General features: G+C 35.6%; 1 protein-coding gene across 4 annotated transcripts in view; it reads right to left on the reverse strand.

Annotated features, from left to right (window-relative positions):
- The window catches only part of DMD (dystrophin), a 1,176,878-nt gene that overhangs the window by 668,969 nt on the left and 480,031 nt on the right, over positions 1-27,878 (reverse strand). For 3 of the 4 annotated variants that reach the window (XM_063343608.1, XM_063343591.1, XM_063343600.1), the window contains 8 exons: positions 23,433-23,606; positions 20,349-20,504; positions 14,763-14,933; positions 10,044-10,223; positions 7,956-8,084; positions 6,201-6,371; positions 2,524-2,646; positions 1,024-1,161 (listed from right to left, as the gene is read on the reverse strand). In XM_063343608.1, the coding sequence (XP_063199678.1) occupies positions 1,024-1,161; positions 2,524-2,646; positions 6,201-6,371; positions 7,956-8,084; positions 10,044-10,223; positions 14,763-14,933; positions 20,349-20,504; positions 23,433-23,606 (1,242 nt within the window). Of the gene's footprint in view, positions 1-1,023; positions 1,162-2,523; positions 2,647-6,200; positions 6,398-7,955; positions 8,085-10,043; positions 10,224-14,762; positions 14,934-20,348; positions 20,505-23,432; positions 23,607-27,878 lie in introns of those variants that run through there. The other variant, XM_063343617.1, reaches the window with a different exon arrangement.

Raw genomic sequence — 27,878 nt, forward strand, 5'->3', positions numbered from 1 at the left:
AAAACAGCCAGTAAGGATCTGGTCAATACCATAGTTCTAGAAATACCGTTCTTGTTTCTACTCCATAAAAATTACGAATTACTTCCATTTAACTTGGAACAGTCAAAGACAAACCTAATAGATTTCAAGTTTCTTTTAAATGTGGACAAAATAATAGTATATTCCAGCTAGTCTTTTACTGAATTCAAACAGATCTGCGAAACTGTAGAAGTTAGAATGAAATCCACAGGAAAGGAAAGATGCAGCTTAAAAATAAGTAATAATAAAATGTAACCATGCCATGTATCCCAAGCCAAGAACAACTTAATCAAAATTTTCAAAAGAAAGAAAGATTCTGCTTGCCAATAAGATGAAAATTTTTTCCTCTTTTATTTTTTCCTGGAAAGGCGACACTCCCAATTACAACTATTAGCTTGTCCTAATAGGTCTCACTGTGGATGTTTGTAGGAACGGTATCATACCGTAATACCTCCAGGAGGGTGGTAACACAGAATTTTGATACGTGATTTTGGTTTTTAACCTCTTAGCTGCTAGGTCTATTGGTATTACCACCTACCCTATTATAAAGATGCTGGAGCCACTGTTCCCACTGAAGAACACAGCATGTAAATCTTTTACTATAGAATAAAACACCTTATTCATTGCCAGAGTACGTTATACAGTTGAAAATGTAGGTTTGTGAGAACTGATTCTAAGGTCTCAACCGCTGTTGGAGAAACATAAAATGTTCATAATGTGTTAAAAAAGGAATTATTATCAAAGAAATTATTGTTGTCCAACTGGCAATCGCATGATTGTAATACTGAGAACAAAACAGTACTTTTTAAGCTGGAGATTTGAAATGTCTTATCCATCTTATCCAAGACATTAAGAGAAGTAAAAAAGAAAATACACGTTTATAGCCAAATAGTTTTAAATTACTCATCTCTAAATAGTAATGAAGATTCATTTAAGAGAACAATGCCCTGAAATGAAGAAAAAAATGGTTTTAGTAGCATGTGCTTATAATTGTAGCTCCTATACCTTGAGAGCATTATGTTTAGTCTGCAACAGCTGTTGTTTTATCTTTATTTCCTCCCGTTTTCTTTCATCTGTGATTCTCTTTTGAAGCGTGTCGCCCCTTTGCAGCAATTCTTCCACTGTGCTCTCATCATCTTCACTCTGATTTAAAAAACAACAACAACAACAAGTATAATGGGCATTTTAATCTAATTATTACTTAAGTGCTACGAGATACAGACATGTAAAACTACACTTCCTCTGCCAAGGTAATCACCTAACAGCTACTTGCAGTTCTATACTGAAGACCAAATAACTTTTACTTGCTTTCTACAACACACGTAGACACTTGATGGGTAAAAGTAAAAAAGCACTTCAAAACCTACAGATCTTTGATATTAGATTTTACGCAGCATCCAAGATAACAGGATGAAAATATTAAAGGTGAAATGTATATATTTCACTTGAAAACAAAAAGAATAGATATACCTAAAATCATTGTCGGTAGTCACTTAAACTGACAGTATACTAGGAGGCCATGTAATTCCTGACCATTTCACATATCATCACAATGCAAAACAGCTATTCTGGCAGGGAAAAATGGTACCACAAAACACTTTTCACATAGTAGTTAAATCCATGCCACAGCTTCTGGGCGTGTATCTCTTGAACCACACTAAACATTTTATGTAAAGAAAGGGAACAAAATATTCTCAAGTAATGAAAACTGCCCTGTCAAACTTGATTCACTTAGAATTTACCACTGCAGTACATACTGCCTTAAATTTTACTTTTCTTGCATTAAAAAAAAAAAAAAAAGACAAGAAAAAAGTCCTGTAAAAATTCCTTTCAGCATTTGTATAAAATAGTCATCTTTGAAGAATTCCTAAACAGGAAAAGAACACTGAGTTTTTATGTTGCTTGTAAAGAAATATATAGCACAGCAGTATTGTAATTCTCTCTTTTTTTTCCCCCCTAATAGGCATATATGGTTTTACTACTTGTGAAGAGCAAACGTGAGTAATAAAGCTTACCACAGCCACAAAACTACTTACAATAAATGGTATAATCATAACGGTTAAGAACTAACTGGCAAGTGGCATTTCTTTCAGCGGTGATTGCCTAGCATTTGTTTTTATTGAATGTCGTCTTTTACTATATTGCCCATTTAGATATATCATTCTGTGTCTTCTTGGTCTTTATAGTGCTACAGAGATTTTAATATTAATTCCCACTTCTGTAATATTGCTGGTACTCACATAGAACCTGTAAATAATATTCCTGTTTCGCTTAGTGTTTTCACAAGGGTCAAAAAATATTTTTCTTATAAACTAACAATTAACTTATCGCTAAAAGTTTTAGTTAATGCTAACTTGGGACTTTTGATTTTATACTATATTAGCACAGTAAAATTTTGTCCAATTCATACCTAAAGATCCTATCTCAAATATCAAAGTTTCTAGTTTTCACTCAGGTTTTTTTATCTCCCTGCCTACTTCACTCAGCCTTCCATTTCATACATACCATATCTTTATTGAAGTCCTCCTCTTTCAGATTCACCCCCTGCTGAATTTCAACCTCCAGTGGTTCAAGTATTTTTTGTATATCAAAGTCAAATTGCTCCATTTCCTTCAAAGGAATGAAGGGCTAAAATGGCAGAAATACAAAGATTATTTATTTAAATCACACACTTAATAGTTTTATCAGAAACATAAAAAGAGACATCTGTTCTACTCCCTATTGCTAAAACAATGGTAGACTTTCCATCATCTGGAAAAATATCTACACCATACAACTCAAAGTACCCAAAGATACAAGTAAAGATAGGTATTTAACGATACTGTAAAATTTCCATATAAGAAAACATAAGGATTCTACAGTGAGTGAAATTTTTTTTCAAAAAAACCATGATGTTCTTACATTTGTGTGTGAGAACAGACTCAGCTAAACAGTGTAAAATAATGATTTGTCTAAAAAATTAAACATTGGCACTACTTGGTTAAATCTGGTTTGTCAGAAATTACACAGGAACAAGCAATCCATTCAGATGAAAAACCGCCTACTACTTCCAATTGAGAAAAATTTCATGATAATTTGTTTCAGTATTTTGAAATCATTTGTCTCTCACAAAGAACAGCAAAACTGCCAGGTCAACTATGCAAAACAAAAGACAGCTAATCTTTATGTAAAATATTCCTCTGACAATATTTTGTAGCATATTAAAAAAAGCAACAACGCTTGGCTAAAAGAGCTTGTGTTTCAAAAATGCCTCAACAAAAAATGCAGGACCAAAAATCCCTCAACCAAACAAAATAGCCACAATTCCTCCAAAATGAATCACAGTATAATTATGGTGCTTTAACTTAGCGTTCGGTTTTAATCTCTAAAAGAAGTGCCACACATTAACAACAATACACCGCCCTTTATCTACCTGATACCTGAGCGTCTCTGGATAGTTTAATGTACCATATGCAGTATATTTATTAAGTGCATTGCAAAGGATCAACAGAAAAAGCTTTCTTCCTTCAAAGCTTTAAATGCAAGAAGAAACAACAAATTCTTGATGAATCTTGCATAAAACTTAGATTTAAAGGTAATTCATGCTTTATGGACATGCAACTGTCTTCTTGCTAAAGACATAAGCACATTATATTCTAATCAATCAATCAATCCAACTGGTATTTATTATAAAGCAAAAGTTTGTAGTGAAGATGGTAACAATCAAAGTTAATCAGTTAAAACAAGAGAGACTGGACACCGACTGCAATCTGTTCTCAGCTGTTACTCAGATGACCTGGGAGAATTAGGATAAAAATGCCTTAATTGTATCTGGTTGATTGTTTAATGAAAAAGACATTGCGCAGTTATGAATATTAGTGGAAATATAATAATGTATGATATTTATAGAGAATAACACTGTGCTCTCAAATTTTCATCAAGAAGCTCAGTGAGCACTCAAACTGAGGTAGAAATAATAGCAAACTACACAGTAATTTCTTCTTAAATGCTCTGAAGGATGTCTTCAAAAGTACTTAAATCTCACTAAATGACAAATCAACTAATAAAACTGGAACATAAATTTACTAATCTCTGACAAATGCTAAAAACAAAAAGAAAAATGGAACAAAAATACTAAACGAAATTCCAATAATTGAATGAGGTTCAAAGACCAATTGAAAACATTAAATCTCATTTTAGCACGCTACAGTCATTTTGTTAATTCAGGGCACAACAATTATATACTACAATTTACTGACTTCACAGGTCATTTCTTATTTACTGTTGGACTGACAATTGTTAGTGTTTGAAAAAAATATAGCTAATTTGAAAACAGATGAGAATTGATTGAAATAGATTATGAGAGCTTACTATCCTCTTGAATTGATTTTTAAATCTATTATTCACCGAGTGAATAATTTTACCTAAGTATGAAAAAAACCCAAACCACTTAGGAAGCATGATATCACCCCATAAGAATAATAATTTTTCAGCTCATGAAGCTGAAATCATGACTAAGGGAAGTGCACCCACCTACATTATACAGGTGGACAAAACAAGGGACCCAGCAATTTAGTCCTTTATCCAAATGCATACAGCAAGTGAGCAGAACCAACAGGAATTCAGAAAAGCTTCTGCCTCTCTATCTTATGCAATACCTATTACCATAGATAACCTTTGTGAATCATACCCTAGCTGTCCAATCCACAAGGTCCTGGAAAATGTCCCTAAATTCTAATTTACTGTTAAAATTATATGTTGTAGTAATTCCTCTCATCTTGCTAGGTACACAGTGTATAACGCTTAGTGCGGTGCTGCCATTCCAGCTCATCTTGCCTATACAATCATAAATGGGAGAACACCTGAGAGAGAACATTGCCAGGTGAAAGACATTGCAGGCCCTGTCCTGAAGACACTTCATTTTGTTAAACTTCATTTACCCCTTCTTTGAGTGAGCCCACAACATGCAATGCAAATAGTTAAGCCCTGATAAACCATCTACGGGCAAGTCCCATTATTCCCGAAGACAAGAAATGATTTCATACAACCCTATCTAAGTTTGCATCAGCCCTGTATGCTTACAGTGTTGTGGAAGTGCAAGGTAAAACTGAGAAGGAAATCCAGACTGCACATAGCAGATGTTCACAATAAAAATGTCACCCAGCACAGTTGTTTGGGCTTTGTGCCAAGATGTTCTCCATCTGCAGTTTGTACTTCTGTAAGAAGTAAGTGAGGAGCGCCACACTGGAATGGCTGAAGTACTACTGATGGCCAATGGGAAAAAAAAGATGACCTTTATGCATAGGACATATTCTTTCCTGTTCTAGAAATTAAACCTGAATAATCTCAAATATCCACACAGAATGTGCTGGTTACACAGGGTATTGAGCCCTGCATAAACCCCAAACAACTCAGGAAAACCATGTCTCTCTGCTTACGCTTTTTGCAAAGCTTATTTCCTGCTCTGCTACTGATCCTTTATGCATTCATTTCCAGTGCTATTTCACTAGCCAGCAAAAAGGTTAAGAACAAGATCCATGCATTCCCATTATCCTATATACCAACCTGCTTGGCTGCCTGCTTTAATCTGCCGAATAGCTCTCCGCAATAAAGGCAGCAAATACAATGGAGAAAGGAAGTGGCTTACGTCCTCCAGCATTTCAATTCAGAAGTCACAACTAAAAATTTCCTAATCCATATTGAATTCAGATTCAGTAGTCAAACTAGTTGTACAGATGAGTAGCTGAAGTATAATTGATACAATCTCTGTGTATGTTTATACGTATATCTATCTATCTCACCTTGGTGAGTCACAGCCTCGTAGGAAAAGACTGAGTGCACTGAATGAAAAATTAGCCCCCAAAAGCCAATCTATATATATAAAAAAAAAAAAGGCTACTCCTACTTTGGGAAGATTAAGAATCTTACTAATTCCTAGATGTTGCTCATTCTTTATAAGTTAATGAAGTAGTCATTGTTAGGTTCACATAAAGTCAGAGAATACTTCCAATTGTGAAACGTCGATAAATGACCTTAATGCCAAAATCCACATTTAAAAACCCCATATATTCTTAAGGATCTACACTTTTTTCCTTTAAAAGCTTAGTTTTTGGGGAAACTGTAGCCTGCTATGTAGCTGTAATCATGCACCTTATATAAATACCGTTTTGTATGCATCTCCACATGGAAGCAAGTCCTCCTACCTTTCCACTCTTAATTCTTTGCGATATAGCTGCAAATCGCTGGTTGAGCTCTGACAGTTTAGGCTCTACTACTTTCCTGCAGTGATCTCCACGGTTTGTCATCAAGTCTACCGCCCGGTCACGCACAGAGTCCACCTTTGGATGCATATCATTCAGCTCAGCCTTTAAGCGCTACAGTCCGTGAGCAAGAGACAGGGCTTGAAGTTAGTAATAAATGCAAAGAGAGAGAAAGAGAGAGAGAGAGAGAGAGTGTGCAAAGGAATAGGGAGCAAAACCACAAAGCAAATTCAGATAATTATGCATGAGTGTGTAAATCCAGTAGAAGTACATTAGATAACATTCCATCATCCCTCAAATTTATAGTAGGAATGTATCTACGTGTCTGTTTTAATATCTCCTAGAGGAAATTAATGGTGAACGTTATTTCTAGACAGGTTCTTATCCGCAATAATACAACCTTCAGCATATTTCAGGATACACTAAATTATTTTATGTTTCTAAAGCAAAGAAGAGCTGCTAATTCATGTGTTACGGAACTGGATGTATAGCTGTTGCTTTCATTACTGTTCATGCCTGTAGTTGAGGCAGAGAAAAATGACCGGATGAAAACCAGTGGGAATTTTTTCTATAAATCTACCACAAATTACAAAAAGTTGAGGGCAAATACCTCCTTCCTCTGCAACAGTAATCTTAACAGTAGATCCCAGTATGGGTAGAGGGCGAAAAAGATAGCCAGGCATTCAGGAATCATAAACACAGTTGGGCATTCAGAATTATGTTTCACTGTCTGTATGAAATGCCTTTGTGCAATACAAATATATATACCTGTATTGACGGCACAGAAAATTGTACTTTGTACCTGATGATGGCAAGATTGCTCTTTCAACTACAAAAGTCTGTCCTGTAATCCTGCTGAGATCAATGAGGCATTGATGTATGCTCTGCCTTGGAATTTGTAAGATTTTTCTTTAGTAAATGGTATCATTATGTTATCGTCAGCAATACAATTCTGATTTTGATTTGCTAACTGTTCTTCAGATAGTATGTTCTGACCATAAAGTTCAGTACAAAGTAAAACTTCACACCGATTTCAGAAAAAAAAAATAATCCATATAGATAATAATTTGAAGTTGTTTAATCTTAACAAAGAAGGTATTTTAAATGAGATATTTCAAAAATTCAAAATCCACATCTATCCTGAAAGTTAATTTTTCATCAGTTGGTCAAATGATGCAATAAAACTTTCTGATCAGTACACTAACCCGTTATTATACAGCTAGTTCACCATATAATGTTCTTGTCTCTGGTGTTCATCTGGCATCAACGCAAACAGTGTTCATAGAAATAAAACAATCATATGACAGAGATAAGAAATGCAGATACCATAGATATCAGAAAAGTATCACAGAAAATCAGAAAAGCAATTAAAAATGAAGAACACAGAAAAAAAGGATTTTATTCAATCAGATGTGTTTAAAGAGTATTTTCCAGCAAACACAGGATTAATAAGCTGCTGTTCTACTCAGCAGGAATTCCCAAAGACTTATAATAACGTATCTGGTTTTATTTCTGCAAGGGTGTAACTTCTGTAATGCAGTACAAATTTATTAAGTAATCTACAAGCTGCCAGAGGGCAGCTTTATCACAGAAAAAAAGGATGTTAATCAATTTGTGATACCTTTCCAAATATGCTAGTTTTGACACAGTCCTTTTTAGAATAAAGTTAATGCTTTCCAGAAAATTGCATTTTTTTACCTTAAGAATTTCCTCTTTTTGCTGGGGCTTTTGTTTATCAGATTCATCCAACAGTATTTCAGCACGATACATCCAAGTTGTGACATTAGCTACATTCTGATCAAAAGCATCCATTTGCTTTTGATATTCCTGTATGTGGAAAAGGTAAATACTGCATACAAAAAAAGTAATGAGAACTGAAATAATAGCCGTAATTACGCCAACTGTGGCAAACATGCATACAGTATGAAGCTAAACTTGTTTATTTTACACAGTAACTGCTTGTTTTGTGAAGGACAGAATCTGTTGTTTGTTGGCTCTCACTTTATATGTTAAGTTTCTTTAAAAAGACATTCTAGGAGAGAGAGAGAAGCTTCCAAAGTGACAGGCAGGAGGGTGATGAAGTCACAGCAAGACGCAAGTGTCTGCAGCTTGGCCAGACTACTGAGAGGAACAGGAAGCTGACAGACAGACCTACTGGAGGTGGAAAGAAGAGTTTCTTGAGAACCAGGTCCAGAACTCATTTTAGAAAGCCACTAAGTTGATTGAAACTCAGATAGTAAGAAGGATGCACAACCAAGAACGGGAGCTTTGTATATCAAACTCTTATTTACACCTCATCTAATGTTTCTGCTTTGAGACTCTGCTTTTTAGAAAAGCTATTCCAGTTGATACTCTGATAAATCTTTTTTTCTCTCCTTAATTTAAAAATATTTTGTCTTTTTTGGTGAGCTCACTAGAACAAGGCCTATGCATATCCAAACAATACATACCCGTACCACACACCAGAGATCAAGGATTTTACTAATCCTTTTGGCCCCCACACATACGTACCTTTATTTTACACTGTTCTAAAATCAGTAAAAGACCAACTCCCTCTCTTATACCTTTTAATCACGGGTTCCAGTAAATACTAACAAAAGAATCCAAAGCCAAGAAAGAAAGTAGAGGAATACATAACTATACCAGTCTACAAACTCCATTATAGTCAGTTCCACAATGAAGCTGAGCACCTACATCACACTGAATGAAATGCTTAAGTTTTCCAGGCAGAATAGACACAACTAAATGCTTTCACTTGTATGCTACATACAGCTGAAGAAGCCCTGTATTGATGCTGTATATCCGTCACAGAAGTACTTGTAATGTAGCCACACAGACTCCAGTGGAGCTGTAACAAGTCATGATAAAGGCAAACACAACCTTGAGAATCACTTTAGTTTTTCTAGGTTGAAACTGCATTCCCATGCTCTCAGCAACAGAAACAGCATACAAGATTTCCCAAAGTGTTCTGGCAGGCCAATGGTTAAGACTATTCGGTGTTTAAGGGTTCAAGCTGTCATCTCTTCATGGCAGAATGAATTTTAAGGGAGAATGTAGTTACGTGACTATCAGCAGTTTGAAGCAGCTGGGGCTTAGGCTCCTGAATCTGTATTAAATATGTATTAGGGATTTTACTTTTGACTAGGCTTAATCTGGTCCCCTTAAGTAACTGTCCCCACCAAAACATGCACTATAAAACTATCCAAAGGAGGGTCATGCAGTTCTGAAAGACCATAGTCCATGAGCACATTAGGTGTGCACCTGGAGCAGAGCTGATTTAGTTGTCTCCAAGATGAATCTAGTTCACACACGCCAAAACTACCCTGAGGACCAAACCAACATGCAAGTAGAGACTTCCCAACTGTAGTATTCCAAACAGAAGAGCTAATGTAGCCAAAGCAGCTGAGGTTGTTGTTGTTAATATAAGACTTACTCCACTTAGCTGACTATTTCTGTCACTTGATTCATATTCAATAAGTCTAGGTCCATGGGGAGAAACTGCATTTCATTCATTAGAAAAAAAAAAACCCAAAACAGTGCAGGAACTACTGAGGCAGACAAGAATGGGAAGCAGCAACAATGAAGACTCTACAGAACCATCGCTCTGTAAGCACTCAGATTCTTAAAATATACATGACGTACTGAACAAAAAACAATCTGATTGTCTCTGTACTTTTGTATTCAATAAGCATAGTCCAGGCCACCAGAAGAAGCACTCCTATAAGGCTGAGCACCTAGGACCGGGCACCAACATTTCCTCTATGTGTACAAATGCATTTTCCTTACCAGTAACAGATTGAACCATTCCTCAGCGCGTGAAGTTACTGCTTTCCAATTACTGTTCAGGAGGCTGAGTTTATCATCCACTAGACTTTCTTTTCCTTTCAGGACTGTCTTCAAATTCTCTCCTAAATCACTGATGCTCTTAAGATGGACCTGGCGTTTCTCAATCTCCTTCCGTGTTGCCTACATGAGCAGGATAAAAAATAAAAGTTCAGGAAATTAAAAATTCTCCACACTAAGAACATCAAATATTAAAACAGCTAGTAAGTTCATACTAGAACACACAGTCTTGCTTCCTACAGGAAGGGAAAGCATTTTGTGAAGAGCAGTAAGTAAAAAGTAAATTGTTCCTCTTTAGCTCTGGTAAAATTGTGAACGCTCTTCATATTCTCACAATTGCTTTTGGTAATAGTTTCCTTTTAAAAAGTGTGAATTATATCCCATTCCAGTATTCAAAATACAGTTTTAATGCTTAATTATTAAACAAGAGTCTAAATTTTACAACATTTATATTGAGATGTTTAAAGTTACTTTGCATATAAGAAAATGGCATAGTTATCAAATAGCACATAAAGCTTACATAATAAATGGGACAATAATAAAGCATTATAATGACATCTTAAGACTTAGAGAACTCCACTGAAAAGAAATATGAAATATTTTAATATTCCCTTAATATTTTTAATGCAATCTTTTTCAGCAGAAACCCTATTCTTCTTCCCTGTTAGCTCTCTTGTTTCATAACTGCAGAAATGCATCTTTTCATTCCATCCACTTGGGATTTCACTCTGCCAACAAATACCAGCAAGTGACTGAAGAAAGTTCTCTGCGCCTCCACACTGCTCGTATGCTGTGGATTACTCGGAACTAATCTTTGCAATTTGAACCGCTCTAAAAGAAATTAGTTAGGTGGCTCAGCTCTCATGGGTGGGATAACAGAATTAATCAGAATCTGACATTATGGCCTTCACAGTGGCTGATTATACACATTTATTTATTTATTCACAGCACACCTTTTATTTTTATTGTGTTCTGGCCACTGACTATGCATCAGTTGACACAGTTTTCAGATCATTTTCTTTTATTGATTTTACTGACAGGAAATATGTTGCTAAATGTGTTAGCTAATGTAATTCTAAGTACGTCAAGTCAACTTTATGCTCACTGGTATTATACGCTGTGCTAAAATATTATGTTAAAGCACTGCCAGACTCATATTGCCGATAGCAGGGAGTGATACAGAACTTTTCCTAGTAACACCATCTGCCATTTCCTTTTTGAGAACATGAATTTCCTGGCAATCTAATCCTTATCAGGCCTGTTCCTGATTAAAAGACAAATAAACCCTGCAATGGTTAATGTCTTCAGTGATAAATATGTTCACTAAATCAGACTTCTAATTATAAACGGATTTCTAATATAAAATGTTTAATGACTCTCTTTCCACCCGTATGTAATTTTTCTTATCTATTATAACAGAACTGAATTCAAATGGAAAGATTTAGCTTGTCTCTGGTGAGTAAAAGGGCAGGATTTACAGTCTTCAGTATACTGCCCATCTCATTTCACTTAAGTGTGCCAAGTTTTCCTTAGAAAAATTCTAGGCATGAACAAATAAGTAACACACCTCCCTTCATGTCTAGATTAATGTTGATTAACACAATTTCCTACTCAAGATGGACATTCCTCTTTATTTCTAGGTGTTTATACCTTGAAGACAATGTTCGCATGTATGATTCTTTTATTCTAAACTTAATAATTATCTTTGAAACTTTCTGAGTTCTTTTCACTTTTGAGAAGTCTTGGGTACTGAAAATGAATTAGAAATAAGTGCAGTAATAAATATAACGGCTTCCTCGTGCATTATTAAAAAAAATAATCATAAGTTCTCTGCTTAGTTATATCGATAGCAGCGCACATCCAATTTTCCGTTTATTCACACTATTGAGTTCTCCTCTCTCCCCCCTCCATTTTCCATCGTAGTTTTTCTGCAGACTTTCCTCACAATGGGAATCTGCTGGGCTTAATTCATCTCCCAGTGCGTTTCATTATATCGGTTACTGTCTTTGGCAGCCCACTTACCCGGGAAGTCCAAAGCCCAAAGCTGCGACATTAATCAGACACTGTGAGCCTCTGGTTCTGGGGACTGAATTATTGATATAAGATTTTGTATGATGCCTCATTGAAATCCACATAGGAGTATCAGTATCATACTCATTTATGAAGTCCTCACAAGAATTTTAAATTGTCCTGGATAACATGCAGCAATTCCTGCCTCTTAGTGGGAGCTGGTTCTTCAGGAAAAAGTATACCCACTTCACGTGCTTTCTGCAAATACTTACATTTGGAAGGCTAGGATCTGCCACCTATACTATCTGCTGGATTGTTCAGAATTAAAAATCTGCTTATGTGAATATTGGTTTATGTTTCCTAAAGACAATCTGAATAAAGGAATTCTGAAAGCCACTCACTCAGTACATACATACTTCAACAAGAGGCAGGTGCTCTCAACCAAAGTTGTTTGTTTATTCTTATATTAGTGATGAACTGACTGAAGGAGAAGAGCTGAGGTACTACTATATGAGGTTAGACTGCAGTGCAAGCTTTGAGCAAGATTTGAAGCCAAAATATGCTTTTTACTAGTTTTTCTTTCAATACTTTATGTATCAATTCCTTGTGAGAATTCACAATATTCAATGACGTTCTTTAAGATTAGTAGGTGGAGTGGTTCCCGTTTTATATATTTTTCATGTTAATATTTCTTATTTTAATTAGTTCTTGTTACCTTTTTGGATTGTCATAAGATAAAAATATGTTGTACATGTTGTAGCAAGTGTAAGACATAACAAGGACTTCCCACTGTGTAACTGCACTGATCATCAGGCTTTAGGTTCTAATTATGCAACTTCTGAGGCATTAAGGTTCATATCTAACAATTAAATGATATTAAGGACAAATTTTTCTATTTAAACTGCTGTGATGCTATATTCACCTGGAATAATTTTCCTGAATATGCATGCAGGAACATACAGTGCACATTTCTGTTTCAGTAGAACTATACTGTGTAGTTTAACACCACCAAAGACGACTCTTCCTTTCATGACTGGGTAAATGGACTGAGTAACTGGTAGGTTAGTCTGCGGGCATTACAACCATATGATTGTCTAACCCACCTCTTAAAAATCTGACACTTGTCCTTTGTTATGGGTGTTAAGATCCCAATCTCAATCAAAAGTAATGAGAGGAACTGCACAGACTTTACTGTAGGAAAAGCAACAACTGAAAATGAGAAAACATCAAACAGTGATGCGGTTTTTAGGTATCGAGGTTTGGATTTGAAAGTCAAAGCAGCAACAGTCAAAGCAGTAACTGTAAGATAATAACAGCAAAAGTTTATATTTGGATACTGCTTTGAAAATACTGTCCTTCTTACAGACTGATGACCAAAAAACCCCGAATTCCAAACCTCACATAAGACTTGTACACTTTCTTTTTGTTGTTATTAGTTTGTAAATCATCAGTGCATTTCAAGGCTAAAGACATTTTATCAAGCTCAGAAGCTTGAAAGGGGCAGTTAAAGACAAAAAACCCAAACCAAAACAAAAAACCCAAAACCACAAACCAAATTTTACTCCAGTGCCTTTAATCTGCACAGCCTTTAAAAAAAAATTAGTAAGGTTGCCTGTGTATTATTCATGACTATTTCTATAATGCATGGTGAAACTGGTAAAAAGTTTAAAGGATTCTTCCTATTAAACAAAGCAGAAGTGGTAAATTTTTGCACAACCCCCGCTACGGTTTAAGGGGTTTTCTTTGTTGTTTTGTTTTGAAACTATATAGAAACATTTATCCAAAGTGCTTCTGGCTGCACATAATTATTTGAAATTTTGAAGCTTTGGATAATGTCGATCATAGTTTCCACTAAAGCACAGATTTTGGTATGTGTGTACAATGATGACTTGTGTTCAGAGTTATATTGGATTTTTATTACATATGCAGAATACAAACTAGATTAACTAGTGTTGAATGATGCTGTCCTAAGTCTTAACATCACACAGAGATACACGTTTTAATATCAAACTCTTGCATTCCTCAGTGATTCTGTGAGATGTTTATCTTAACCGTGGCACACGTAGTAATTTTGAGGAAAGTTTCATTTTAGGCTTTGAGTTTTAACCTAAAATAATAGTTTAAGGTGATGTCTCATGGAAGTAAGAAGCCTCCAGAATGAAAATGAATGAGCTACAAACCAAAAAGGGTGAGAAAACAAATATCCCACCCCCTGGCTGCTCTCTGACCATGTGGAATATATAGAGTTATGATATCCTAAATCTTTCATTCACAGGAGCTGTTTTACTGTTTAATACTTTTCTAATCATGAGCAGAATGGGAGGAGAAGGAAAGGGATCTCTATTTACATGGATCTTTATTTACATGGATACTGGCTGGATAATTTATAGTACTCTAAAAAATGAAATTCTAACTTCAAATTAATCTCAGTGAAGATTACGGCAATACGAAGCTGAACTGTGCTATTGACAAGATGGTTTAAACTTTTCTGAGCATTAACGTTAGGGTGAGATAATGCCATGACAGTTAGGAAGTTCCACTTATTAAAACGCCAGAATTTTTATTCACTTTCTTTATCAAGAAATAAATCTATCTTTCGGTAATATGCATAAACTGAGATATAGAAAGGTACGCTGTGTGTTACATTGTTACCTTGCCCCAGGAAATTTCAGCATCCAAATTGCTAGGCATCCCCTGCACAGCTGATCTCTTTGTCAGTTCTGCGTCTGTCGCTGCAAGCCATTCTGTCATAGCATTAATTTCTTTTCGTAGCTTCCGGGACAATTTCAAGCATTTCTCTAACTCTTGCTTTTTTTCTGTCACCTGCAGAAAGAAAACATGTGTTTCTTAACTCTTCAAACAGGTTTAATGATTTTATATATCATTTTCTAGAAAAGCTTAACTTGCAATTTCACAAGCCAAACTGCACTTTTAATATAGTTACATCTTGCCTTAGTTGTCTCAATAGCTGTAATTTTGCTGCTAGAATGCAAACACATACAAGAAAAATATGTGCATAAAGACATATTGAGTTTGAACTAGCAGCAGACCTCTGCAAACCTCCTCCTCCTCGATTCTGAAGTCATGCATAGCAAATTAATTTGGAACAATTGAATTAGCAGGCTTTCCTTGAGACACAAAATAGATGTCAAAACCCTTCGGAGAGTATATTTTCACACAGATGGCCATATAGTGATATTGAATCCTCCCGTTTTTTTCCGTATAGCTACACTACATAGAAGAAAAAAAAATTCTCTGGTAAAGAAACCGCAAAATCTTGTAACACAAAAGTCACTGAACAATGTCAAACTAAGGCAGTACAGTTGACTTTAAGCTTTTAATTTGCTGAACATTTTGGATGTGAAGTACTATGGACAATCTCTGGTTTATTTGTTAAGTTCTAAGAACTTACACAGTACCTTGTAATGTACTTACATTACGTGGTACCCGGAAAGAAGGCTGAGTATTTATGCTGTCTTGACTGTCCTACTGAATTTTGGTGTAACCTGGAGGAATAAGGGAAATACAGTCTTCCCTGGAAGCCCCTGAGCATGTCCAGGGGGAGAGAGAGAAGGTTCCATACACTTAGTAGAGAAGGCAGAAGAGTAAATGAAGAGATCTCAAGTTGGGAACCTACACCACAATAGACATTAGGCAACTAATAGTTAGAAAATTAATTAATAAATTATGTTGTGCTGAAGTTTAAAAAAGCCCGATCAAAAAAGGTCGATTAAAAGTGTTCCATCGGTCACTAATACTTAAAAGAAATTACTAATTACCTTGCATATCAATTAGTAATCAAATGAGACTGTAGCCACCAATTTTTATTTAAGCATTTTTAAATAGAAAAAAATTGTCTACATTAGTGCCTGGTATCCAAAACTGGTATCAGTATCTACTAAAACTATTTTGGGCTTTGACGCTGTTGAAGTACAAGTAGTGGCGCAATGATCAGATTGATTCCTAGCTCTACTGCCAAGGAGAGACCGAGGTTTTAAAATGTAATATGATGTTTTAGGCAATCCTGCTCTAGCAGGGGAGTTGGACTAGATGATCTCTAGAGGTCCCTTCCAACTCTGAAGATTCCGTGATTCCGTGATTCCGAGGTTAGGTACCTGGCTTTTGGTATCCCTGAGTAAACAGATCAGACTTGCACAGGGAATAAGCAATAAAGTGTCCCTGATGGTATATTATCACTCTGTAGAGGCTTACTACTAAAATCTCAGCACAGTTCTTCTTCACTCAATATGCTTTATGTGCTCTTTCTTGTATACCAAATTTATTGGATGAGACCTCAGAACTTACAGCCAGGCCAAGAGGTAAATTCCTGGGAAGGACCATAAAACTCAGCTTTTTAGAGTTCCATTCATACATAGAGCCATGAATTCACACGTTTTTCATGTCTTCCTCTGTTAAGTATTAACAGTCATTATAAAGAACTATTTGCAGGTACTTAGCAGCAATAGAATGCAAAGCGCAGTACCCTAAGCTTGATTGCCTGTGTAAGAATTCTAAACACCTGATATACTATAAAATGAAGTTACTGATACACGCCCAAATACAGAAAGAATATCTGTGTTGCTATATACATCTCTAAATTATGTATGTACTATTAATAATACTACAGTATTTCCATATACAGTCTATATATCCAGAGGTTACTGATTAATCAGTTTCTGTTTGTACTTCAAATGTAAAGATGTATTTCTAAAGAAAAATAGGAAACAGTGCCCTCTAGAGGCCTTCTGTATCATAAAGTGATAGCAAACACTATCTCTGTAAATTTTCTCTGTATTTTAAAGCTATTTTAGCTAGTTTAGATAGTTTACTCCCAAGAATTCTTGGATATAATAAATAAAAGTAAAATGAGAAAAGCAGGTATTTACAGGAAAAGAAAGGTATTTTCCAGCCTTTCACTCTTACAGCCCAAAATTCCTGTGCAGCAGTGGGATTGTGAGGAAAGACCTGACCTTGTAAGTAATAGCCCCTACTGCATGCAATGCCCTTAGGAGAGCAGCAAGAACATTATTACTGCCACTTGCTTTTAGAATCCAGCTCCCTGTGCTAATGAATTACCAGAGAGAGATTTGCCACGAGTATGCTAAGGATCCCACCTTACCGCCACTCACAACCAACGAACTACCTGAATTGTAATACAGTTGCTTGCGTGTATGTATGCATATGTGCTTGTGTCGGAGAGGGAGAGAATACGAGCAAGAGAACACATAAGCAAGCACAAGCACGGGATAGTTACCATAAAAATGCAACCGTTACAGCATGACATTCAAATGACATTGTGTTTTCTTACAGTTTCGTCTCAAACCTATTTACACCGAGTCCAATGCTGAAGTTTCAAAATTATCGGTCGTGCTTTTAAAGCATATTTGGCTAAAAACGAAGGGAAAAATTTGATGGTCTAAACAGACAAAACTCATTCCTAGACCAAAGCGAGGTTTAAGGTCTGATACTACCTAAGCAATTAGGACTATTCCTGGGTATTTATATCTGTATGTGTATATACTAAAAAAAAAAAAAAAAAGAAGCAACAAATACAAAACCCCACACCCTCACACCTTCCCCTTCTTCTTAAGGGGAAGATTTTCTAGGCTTAGAGTGTCTAAAGTTATGATACCTAAAATACATAGAAACAAACAGAGTATGTACAGAAATCATCAGAAATTATAATAATTTTCCTGTCCATTTCAGAGCACAACACTTCAGCATTGTTCAACATGTTTAAATTAAACCATTCCATATGCTTAAAAATGTGCTTGAGGATAGTTTTAAATACGAGGGGACCTCCTGAAGCAGTACCTGTGAAATCACAGAAGTGAATCTCTGCCTGGGGATGCGCTTTTCCCTCAGACTATACATTTCAGTCCTGAGACTTACTATTAGTTATAACTATTATCAGTTTTCTCTTAAATTTGACTCAATGCAATCAATTAGGGCTGATAATGGCCAACTGATTCTTTTAGCTCTATAACTCTGTGCTTTTGTGACTCTCTCTAAAACTGTTAACTACCCTGTTATGTAAAAGTAAATGTGAGAAATTACATCCAGGACAACAAAGCTAAACACAGCACTGCAGATTTTTGAGACGCATTAATTTGCAATACGGCTCACTTCAGATCACTAATGGCTTCCTAATGGCACAGTTTTACCCCTTCATTAGTTAAGAGAGGTTTCTTATAACAACGGCACCTGTCTGCTGTTTTGTTAAACATCATGTAGGAATAAATGCTACAGTCCTTTCTAACATAATGGACAAACCGAATATATTATCTAATCTCATATGATAGCTATCCACACCTTAATGAAGCAGACTCTTCAGTTTTCTTGACACTCAAAGGATTGATGTCTCTTAATACCTTTTTTTTCTAGCAAGAGAGCGAGCTGTTTTAATTCAGGTTCCCAAATGAGTATTATCGCTGTCAAAAGTAGCATAACTCTTATTGTTTTGTCGTAGACAGTGGGGCTTGATTATCCTTAGGTGTTTAAACCACATACTGACTCTCAGTATTACTATGGGCTCATTTCCCTAGCTAGTAATAATTTATGGTTTTAATAATTTATAATCTGACAAAATAAAAGAATTTGCATTCTGTCCTGTTTTATATATTTGAAGTATATAAATTTTAAAAATAAACGGACAGCTACATCTGTCATTCACAATCTTCATCCAGCTAGTTACAGCATCAAATTTACTCTAATCCTACAGTTTTTAGAAGTTCTGTGGATACTTCTAACAAGAGGAAGAAAAGAGAATAATGAAGGACAGTTGTTAATGGAATTATTTGCTTGGTCTTCTTTAGGACAATGCCACAACTCCTCTTCAGAGCTTGAAGGTCCATGCAGGCCACTGTACTTCAGGAGCAGGCAACACACTCCATAGATAATGCAGACCCAGCATAAAAAGCTTTTAGGGACTCACATCTGATTTTTTTCAACCACAGTCTTGTTAATACTGGTTAGTAGTCTGTCTTTCCTACTGTCTGTTTAGTTGACTTTTGGGAAAAAATTGAGTAAACAAAACATTTTCCTGTTGGGAAGTGTAACAGCATTTAAATGTATATGAATCGATAAAGAAATATATGATGTATAGATGGAAATTTTACACAAGGAATGACAGTGTTTGGGAAGTTAATAGGGATCGAGTCCACAAGGTAAGTTATATATAAATAACTTTTCATTGGCATCATAAGGTAAAAGTCTGCCACATTTTAAGAACTATTTGTCTTTTTCTGGAGATGAAGGTGAGATTATGTACAAGAAGACTGGGAAAATATTCGTGTAATCCTCCTAAGCCTATGCTGACATTCACTACGTGGTCAAACTGAACACTGTATAAATATCAGATCTAAAACAAAACAAGCAAAAGTTGTATTCTAAGGAAATACATTCCTCATTACAGAGCTCAAAGGATGATGATTTACTTTTGTCCAACATGAAGAAATTTGATAATCACTATGGAATGGAGGATGACAAATGACTAAATTCTAAACAAGGGTTCGCTGGTATTTGAAATGTATAACAATGGGACAGATATTCCACATTCTGATAGCTAAACGCTATTCTATGTGGGCTATATATTAAGATAAATATACAGGGAACAGGTACGACAATAACTGAAGACGTGTAGTCAAGCGTGCAGAAGCAGCAAAGCAGAGTGGTACACAAATGCCTCCTGAAGAAATCTGCAGTAGCAAGAATTTTTGGTCAACAGATTTTTAAACAGCAATAAACAGACATGATATACTTAAAGATCTGTACACTCAGAGGCAGAAGGAAATGAAAAGGGTAGAATTCTCTCTTTTATGAAGTAGCTCTTTAAGTAAAATGTGAAAAAATCACGATAAAAATCCAAGTACTTTTCTGACCTAAGGTTTCTGAAAAAAGTGACTATTTGAGGCATTAAAACGAAACAACACCCCCCTCTGGCCCCTAGAAAAACAATGAACTGGTATAAAAACATAAATTAAAACATTAAGAAAGTATAATTTTAAATCGTAATAAAGGAATTTTATATTTGTCTAAAAGGTTACTTTTTCCTCAGAGTAACTGCATAGGCATCCTGACGATTGCCTTAGTCTCCATTCTTTCTATCCCACCATTTAGAAAATGTGATGGCCTTGAAAGGAACCAATAAAAAACCCCGTTTACTTACCATACCAATATTATTCTTCACTTTGCCAGTTAAAGGAGGGTAGAGCTTTGTATTAAAAACACAGAGCTTACCTTTGCACCCAATTCATTATACTGCAACTTCAAAGCTGTAAGCCTTTCATCCAGTTCTTTCGGGTTCTCTGTCTGCTGCTTTTGAACAATCTGCCTCCCAGTTTTTATCACTGTTTCCACTTCCGACTTCACCTCACTCAGGCTTTTGTATAATTTCTAATCAAAGAGAAATATGAAAGTGAAACGCCATCATTAAAGTAAGTAAAACAGAAAAGTCTACTGAAGGTATTATAAAGACAGGCTAGAAGTCTTTGCACTGTTTGCTGTATAAAAACACCATCATGCGTGACTCTGTGCAACTTCCACTCGTATTTGAAAGCTGCAGGATTTGAGAGGTATCATGGTATGTGACCTAAGGATAGAGAAAACTACCTTGTGTGTGTGTGTGTATTAAAAAAAAAAGTTTATAAGAAAAATTAATCAGTTTCTAAATCAGAATTCAAATTAACAGATTCAGCACAGCCTATATTTACTAATATTGGCTTCAAAGACTCGTCACCAAAAACAATGGTAGAAATGTTATAGATGAGAAAGCACACGCCATCATTAATTGTTTTAAGATACGACAATGGTTGTTTTCAAACTGATTGAGATAACGCAGTATTTTAGCAACAACAGATGTCCTCTGTCAACTCATGCAGCTTGTTGGATGCGCTTAAACTACAAATAGCCACCAAACTAATTTAAAAATCTGTCAAGTTTTTCATACTACTAAATCAAAAGACTGGTAGGATAGAGGATTTCCCCTACATTTACTAAGTGTAATACTGTCAAAAAAATTAAATAATTTAAAAAAATACAAGAAAATGTAGCATGATGATGTTAAGCCAAAATATATAATATAATTCACTGCATTTTCCTGTACTATTTCAATGACTAAGCAAAAAATAAGGGATAAACAGCTGTTCAGTAAGTGACAGCATGCAAGCAGTTTGTAAACACAATACATTTCCCTAATATTTCAAATGAGTGATACTAAGAAAAACAAAACTATTCTTTCTTTCCGTATGCAGAAAGTCAGTATCATCATCTAAACGTATGACCTAGTAACTCAAACCATTTAACAGCCACATAAATGCCCAATAAAAATTCAGGTAAGTAGAGCAGAAGATGAATTTTTTTTTTTTTTAATCTAAGAATAAATTCTTCCATGGCTTGGAAATTCCACTAAATTCCACAATGGAAAAAGATTCCACAGAGATAGAGCGCGTCCATTACCACACAGGTATGTGAAGAATGGCAAACATGTAACTGTTGAGAAGCTGTACTGTTGGGACATCTACCTTAATGCTCCGTTCCAGCATTTTGCCATCATGCATTGGAAAATAAACTTACTGCCCAGTATACTTAGACAGAACTGCAAAATAAATTACACTGTACTTTTTTAATCTGTATTTTTAAAAGCGTTTCTTTTAGTAGCAGTATCTCCTTCGATGTAAAATCTGTGTCTAGTACATCTGGACAGTAAAGACAAGACTTTTTTTTTTCCAGCAGATCTAATAAAAAAAAACCAAGCACATTTTCTCCATTTAACTCTGAAGTTAATTACCAAGCCAATTCTTAACATGGTTGTTATTATTTTATTTTTTTAAGGGTAGTATGTGTATAGTACAACTCCTTTCTAGGTGCTTAATATGATAAATACTTTCTTCATCACTGAAAACCTGTCAACAAATTAGGAAGCTGTTGTATGATATACATTGGCTAACATCTGATGGGATACTATGACTAGATTTTTTAAATAGAAACATTATGAGATCCTTCGCAGATAAAGATACTCTAAAAACACCATAAGACTTCCACAGAGTATGACGTAGCTGCAAGAGCTAGCTGTTGAGTGACGATACTTTAATTCAGTACAGGGCTTCTAATTACTGTGTCATTCTGATAAGAATGTGAATTTAAGGGTAATTGCATTTAAGAAAAACCCAAGATGTAAAGAAGTAACATTGACTTGTTCCATGCTTATTTTTTAATTTGAATTCTTCCATTTAGATCTGAAAGAGGTTGAGGGAAAAAAACCTAACACCTTCAGACATGCCATTGCTCCAGAAAAAAAACCAAAACAAACAACAGCTGAAGAAAAGGATCCGATTGTCCTGATTTTTGCTGTTAAAATCTCAATTAATCTCCATTTTATTATCATCAAGCATGTGATTTCATCTTTATCTTTACTTCCCTTCAACAGTAAAGCGACTCAGGATTACAGGGATATCAAAGATTTTGCTCATATTCTTTAGGACATATTTAAGTGCTCTTTTGATCTTGAACAGTAAGAAAGTCAGAGCATGCCATCTCATGGAAGCTGTAACCTATGGTTTTCCTTTATGTTTTGTGCTTCCCGGCTAGAACAGACTTGTGCACTGCAACATCTCTTTTGGTTATATCACAGAGTTCCATGACCGCAGCATATTGTGGAAAATAAAGCTAAACCAGGGAGATAAACACATATGCAAGATGGGAAGGGGGAATTAGCACAGGATTTTGACATGGTGAAAGTGCATCACCATTGTTAGAAAGTTTAACAAAATGAGAATGTTTTGATATTTTAATTTTTTTTTTCAATTTTGAGAGTAAATGATACTTTGTTTCTCATCCTGAATTCAGAACAACATTCTGTAATTTTTAGCTTTCTCCACATAAATTCATATTTTCAAATTTTTTCACTCATTTAATTGGCATCTCATGCTTCTGAGAGGTCTTTACCATGATAGAAGACAACAACATATAGAAAGGAAAAAGTTACTGTAAGACTGTTAAACCTATTTCACCGTGTTGTTATATCCTGGGAAATTGTGAAATTTAATACAACTTGAAGTGTACAATGTCCTTCTAACCTCATAGGCAAACAAGAGAAGTAGGACAAGGATCAACCCACGCTTTACCCTCCTGTCCTTGAAAAAAACTGAACTTTAACTAAAAAGCTTCCTATAACTTTCATTGTGTAACTTTCCTCTTAAATCTTTCTCAGAATCTTTTCTAATATCTCCCCAAAAATATTTATATTGCCATTGAAAATACTTTAAATTTGAAAGGAAGAACAGGCAGAAAACAAATAGAAAGACAGCATCTTTAAATATTCACCATGCAATGATCCAACTGTGATTGTACTACTTCCTGCTCAACACTCTTCGTCTCCATCTTGGGCACCTGCAATTTCACTTCATCCAAAATTCTTTTACATTCTTGTAGGCGCTGTTCAAAGTTTGCTGGCTTCTGAAATAGGCGAAACTTCATGGAGACATCCTGCAGCTTTTTCTGAAAAGTAAGCATGGGGGAGTAGTAAATGTAAAATCAAACCAACACTGAAGACAAGACTTAGACCTCTTTCAGAATACTTGGAATCGATTATCAATCAGCAGTTTCTTTTTTAAAGAGTGTAAAACTTTTGGGGAAAATACCAGCAGCAGAGAATCTTGGTCTTCACAGGAGGAAAAAAAAATCCTGTATTTTCCGAGCCAGCAATGTGCCCTTGTGGCCAAAAAGGCCAATGGCATCCTGGGGTGCAACAAGAAGAGTGTGGCCAGCAGGTCGAGGGAGGTCATCCTCCCCCTCTACTCTGCCCTGGTGAGGCCACACCTGGAGTACTGTGTCCAGTTCTGCGCTCCCCGGTTCAAGAAGGACAGGGAACTGCTGGAGAGGGTGCAGCAAAGGGCTACCAAGAGGATTAGGGGACTGGAACACCTCTCTTATGAAGAAAGGCTGAGGGATTTGGGTCTCTTCAGTCTGGATAAAAGAGGCTGAGGGGGGATCTTTTCAACACTTACAAATGTTTAAAGGGTGGGTGTCAGGAGGATGGGGCCAGGCCCTTTTCAGTGGTGCCCAGCGACAGGACAAGAGGTAATGGGCACAAACTTGAGCATAGGAAGTTCCACCTAAACATGGGGAGGAACTTCTTTACTTTGAGGGTGGCAGAGCACTGTCACAGGCTGCCCAGAGAGGTGGTGGAGTCTCCGTCTCTGGAGACATTCAAAACCCGCCTGGACGCGTTCCTGTGCAACCTGCTGTAGGTGACCCTGCTCTGGCAGGGGGGTGGGACTAGATGATCTCCAGAGGTCCCTGCCAACCCTATGATTCTATGATTCTATGATCCAGCGCATTGGATGCAGCAGAGCCAGTGACAGAAGAGCCCATATACACAACTCAAGAAAGGGAGAGTTTTCGTATTTTCCAGTATGCAAAATGTTGGGGGGTGGGGTGAGAACAGAGGTTTAATGGCTTGAGCATAACACATCCAGAGTGGATGCTCATCAACTCTACCGTGTTGCTGTTTCTTGGGATGAGGAGGGAATCTTTTAGTTCCTCAAAGAAACCCAAATTAAGTGGCTGGGCAGTAAGTAGGTCTAGCAAAAAACCTGAGATTTAGAGTATAAAATTGATTTCTATTTCAATTTAAAAAAGCATAACCTAGAGTAAAAAAGAAAGTAATGCGAAGGCAGAAAAATCTATGACAAGCATGGCTTCTAATTTCACAATTTTCACAATTTATTATCTTTGTGCATTAATTATATTGCTTGCTCACATGATCCCTACCTCAGGGGGAGGGGAAATGATTAAAAATGAAGCGAAGAAAGGGCATTTTAATTATCTACTTGAATAAGATCCAATTTCTCTGTAGACGTACAGAGCAAAGTACTAGTAGAATAAGTTTTCCTACTGTCTGGAAAAAAAAAAAGAATGTATGTTGTATGTCAGTAAGAAATGGATAAGTAATTAAACAGGAACTCAGCATCTGCAGACACACTTTTTATTTTTTTATCTTCTAATCCTGGACACTTTATACAATACAGTGTTGTCTGTATTATACAAACTTGAGAAAAAGTGTAATAAGGAAAAGAATTATCCTATACATAGGCATTAACAAAAATGCTTCCCACATCTATCAGATTTCTGTGAAGGAGGCAGGAATCATGAGCAGAAGACAATTCTGGGTAACACAGAAAACTGTAGATATCCAGCAACTCCTTCTAACAACTTTCCTTATTAAATACTCTGAATGAAATTGAGATCCAGTGGGGTAAGAAAGGAAGTCTTTCCTTCGATAAATAAATGAAAATTGAATAAAAATAGGAAACAAAGGGTAGGAATAAGTGGTCTTATTTTTCTTCAGTGTGTCTGCATACACTAAATTCATACTTAATTAGTTTTTCATCCTCTTGTTACACTTCAACTTGTTGAAGATCAAGTCCTGCGGGAAGCTTGTAATGCTACAACAGTATCTGTTACAGTTTGTTTGTCAATACATTAAAAAATTATCTAGAAAAGAGAATGACAGTACTAATGGTAGAAAAAAATGAAAGCCATTTGTGAAGAGTCACTGAAGGACTGCTGTGCACTTAGGATCTGTAGGAAAAAACCAAGCAAATTATATTTAATTAATCTAAAAATTAAGTAATTCGCATCACAAAAGAAACACTAAGCTTGATATACAAATGAGATCTAAATTATCTATTAGTACTCTCACTTGAGTTATAATAAGTAATGATAAAAGTTATATTATATACTCGTATTTACCTCTGACGGTTTAAAAAAAGTATCAGCTTAATACTAAAAAGCAGCCAAACAAGCAAAGTGGGTATTTGGAATGATTTGGAACACAAAGAACAAAAAAGAAAATACCTGTCACAGTACAAAAGTAATTGCATAAAGCCATATTGTGCCTGAATAATGTTTGCAGTTTTGATTACCTCATTTCAAAAAACATTGTAAAAATATAAAATGTATAAAGAAGAATGACAGGACAATCGAAGCTGTATATCTAAGGCTCTCAGTACGATTTAATATACTAGTCAGTCTGGAAAAGAGACAACTAAGGAGGAGTAAAATTAGTGGTACGCAAAAAGTTGACTAGCAAACGATTGTTAACTGTTTCTCAAAATTCATGAGGAAGGTGACACCAAGTTCAACTCTCATATAGGGAAACCAAAATGAACAAAAGCAAAGACAATTTCACATAGCATTCAGTTAAATTGTGTAACTAGCTGTTAAATGAAGTTGAGGATTCCAGCAATTTACAAGAGTTCAGAAAGCATTTAGACAGGAGCTTTTAAATCTCTCTGACTCAGAAGTTACTTATCTACAGATCACTGGGAAGCACAAAATATTCACCTTCATCACTGTCTTCTGGCTACTACTGAAGATAGGGTTTTGGGCTAAATGGACCTTTGGTGAGAAGTAACATCAGGATTCTTAAACAGTTAAAGTGTCTAGTCATCTGAATGTACTTCACATCAACAGTTTAATCGATAGCGATACTCAAACTTCATAGACAGGAGGCAAACTTGGCTGGCCAAGGCAAAGAGCACAGCAACAACTGATGGGAGAAGAGGAAGGTCCACAACTAAGTCAGTATCATTCATTTTTGATTTGAGAAAAATGTTGCCTTTAGAAGGAAAGGATCCGAAGTTATTCAAAAGCAAAACTGCAGGTAATTAGATATTTTTAATACTTAAAATTATTTTATATTTTATTACATTAAAAGATGTTAAAATATCACTTGGAATTAGTAATGTGGTAGGGGAAGGGAGTCAACTGAGTATCTTTTTACTCTGACAGGTGTGTTTACCTTAAAAGACAGATGAAAGTAATACAGAAACAAGAATGTCATTAGTTTGCTGTATAAGTTCTTCCCGCAAAGAATTTACTATTGAGTTTCCAAAAATAGCCCTTTCTCAGACAAAATTTCATTTTCATGTAACAATTCTTAGTCTAGTAGGATGAAGTAGGTCTTAAACCACTATGGCAGAAATAGATTTTTATTTTGCTAATTGTCCTTTTTCCCTTAAATTTAAAAATCAGAACTTAGCTCTCAACCTACAGTAATGCAAAAAGCCAGGATAAATTTTGTCACTTAACAGCTGTTTCACAATCTCATTGCAATTACTTATTTTCATAATTGTTTACTTTCTGTCCAGGTAACTGAACTAATATTAGAATAAATATATGTCAAATTAGAAATACTATGTAGCGCAAAAGAAAAAAAGAAATGCATGCGGTATCTATTTAAAAGTGAGAATCTCTTCAGGAAAAAAGTTAGTTAAGACAAATCTTGTGAAGTGTAATTTACCACTAAAGGTACTGTACAGTGATGGAAAAGAATTCAAGAGGGTTCACTGGCCTAAATTCAAATATAGACATAAATATTCGCAACAAAGGGTTCAGCTTTTACCCTTTTTGGTAGCTGATATTTACATTATGCATGTTAATTTGCTATTTTTTGTTCATATTTTTTCTAATGTAAGCAAAACAGATTATCAAAATGACCCCACCAATTTTTCAAAACTCAAACTGATGCATATGGTCATCTAGAGAAGCCTTTTGAAGAAAAATACCTGCACATAGATGGGTTAAGAACAACAACAAAAAAAAGGCACACAGAAAGGGTAGTGCCCCCTTGCATGCTGTTGAATTCATAAACATTTAGATACAAAGTCATCTGATGCCTGCATTTCACTGATGAAATACAGGCAACATCACAGCTGCCATGGAGACCATCAGAAGGTGAGTTAATGTGAAGGAAGACAGAAAAAC

Source organism: Chroicocephalus ridibundus, chromosome 1 (genome assembly GCF_963924245.1).
Source record: "Chroicocephalus ridibundus chromosome 1, bChrRid1.1, whole genome shotgun sequence".
Classification (NCBI taxonomy): domain Eukaryota; kingdom Metazoa; phylum Chordata; class Aves; order Charadriiformes; family Laridae; genus Chroicocephalus; species Chroicocephalus ridibundus.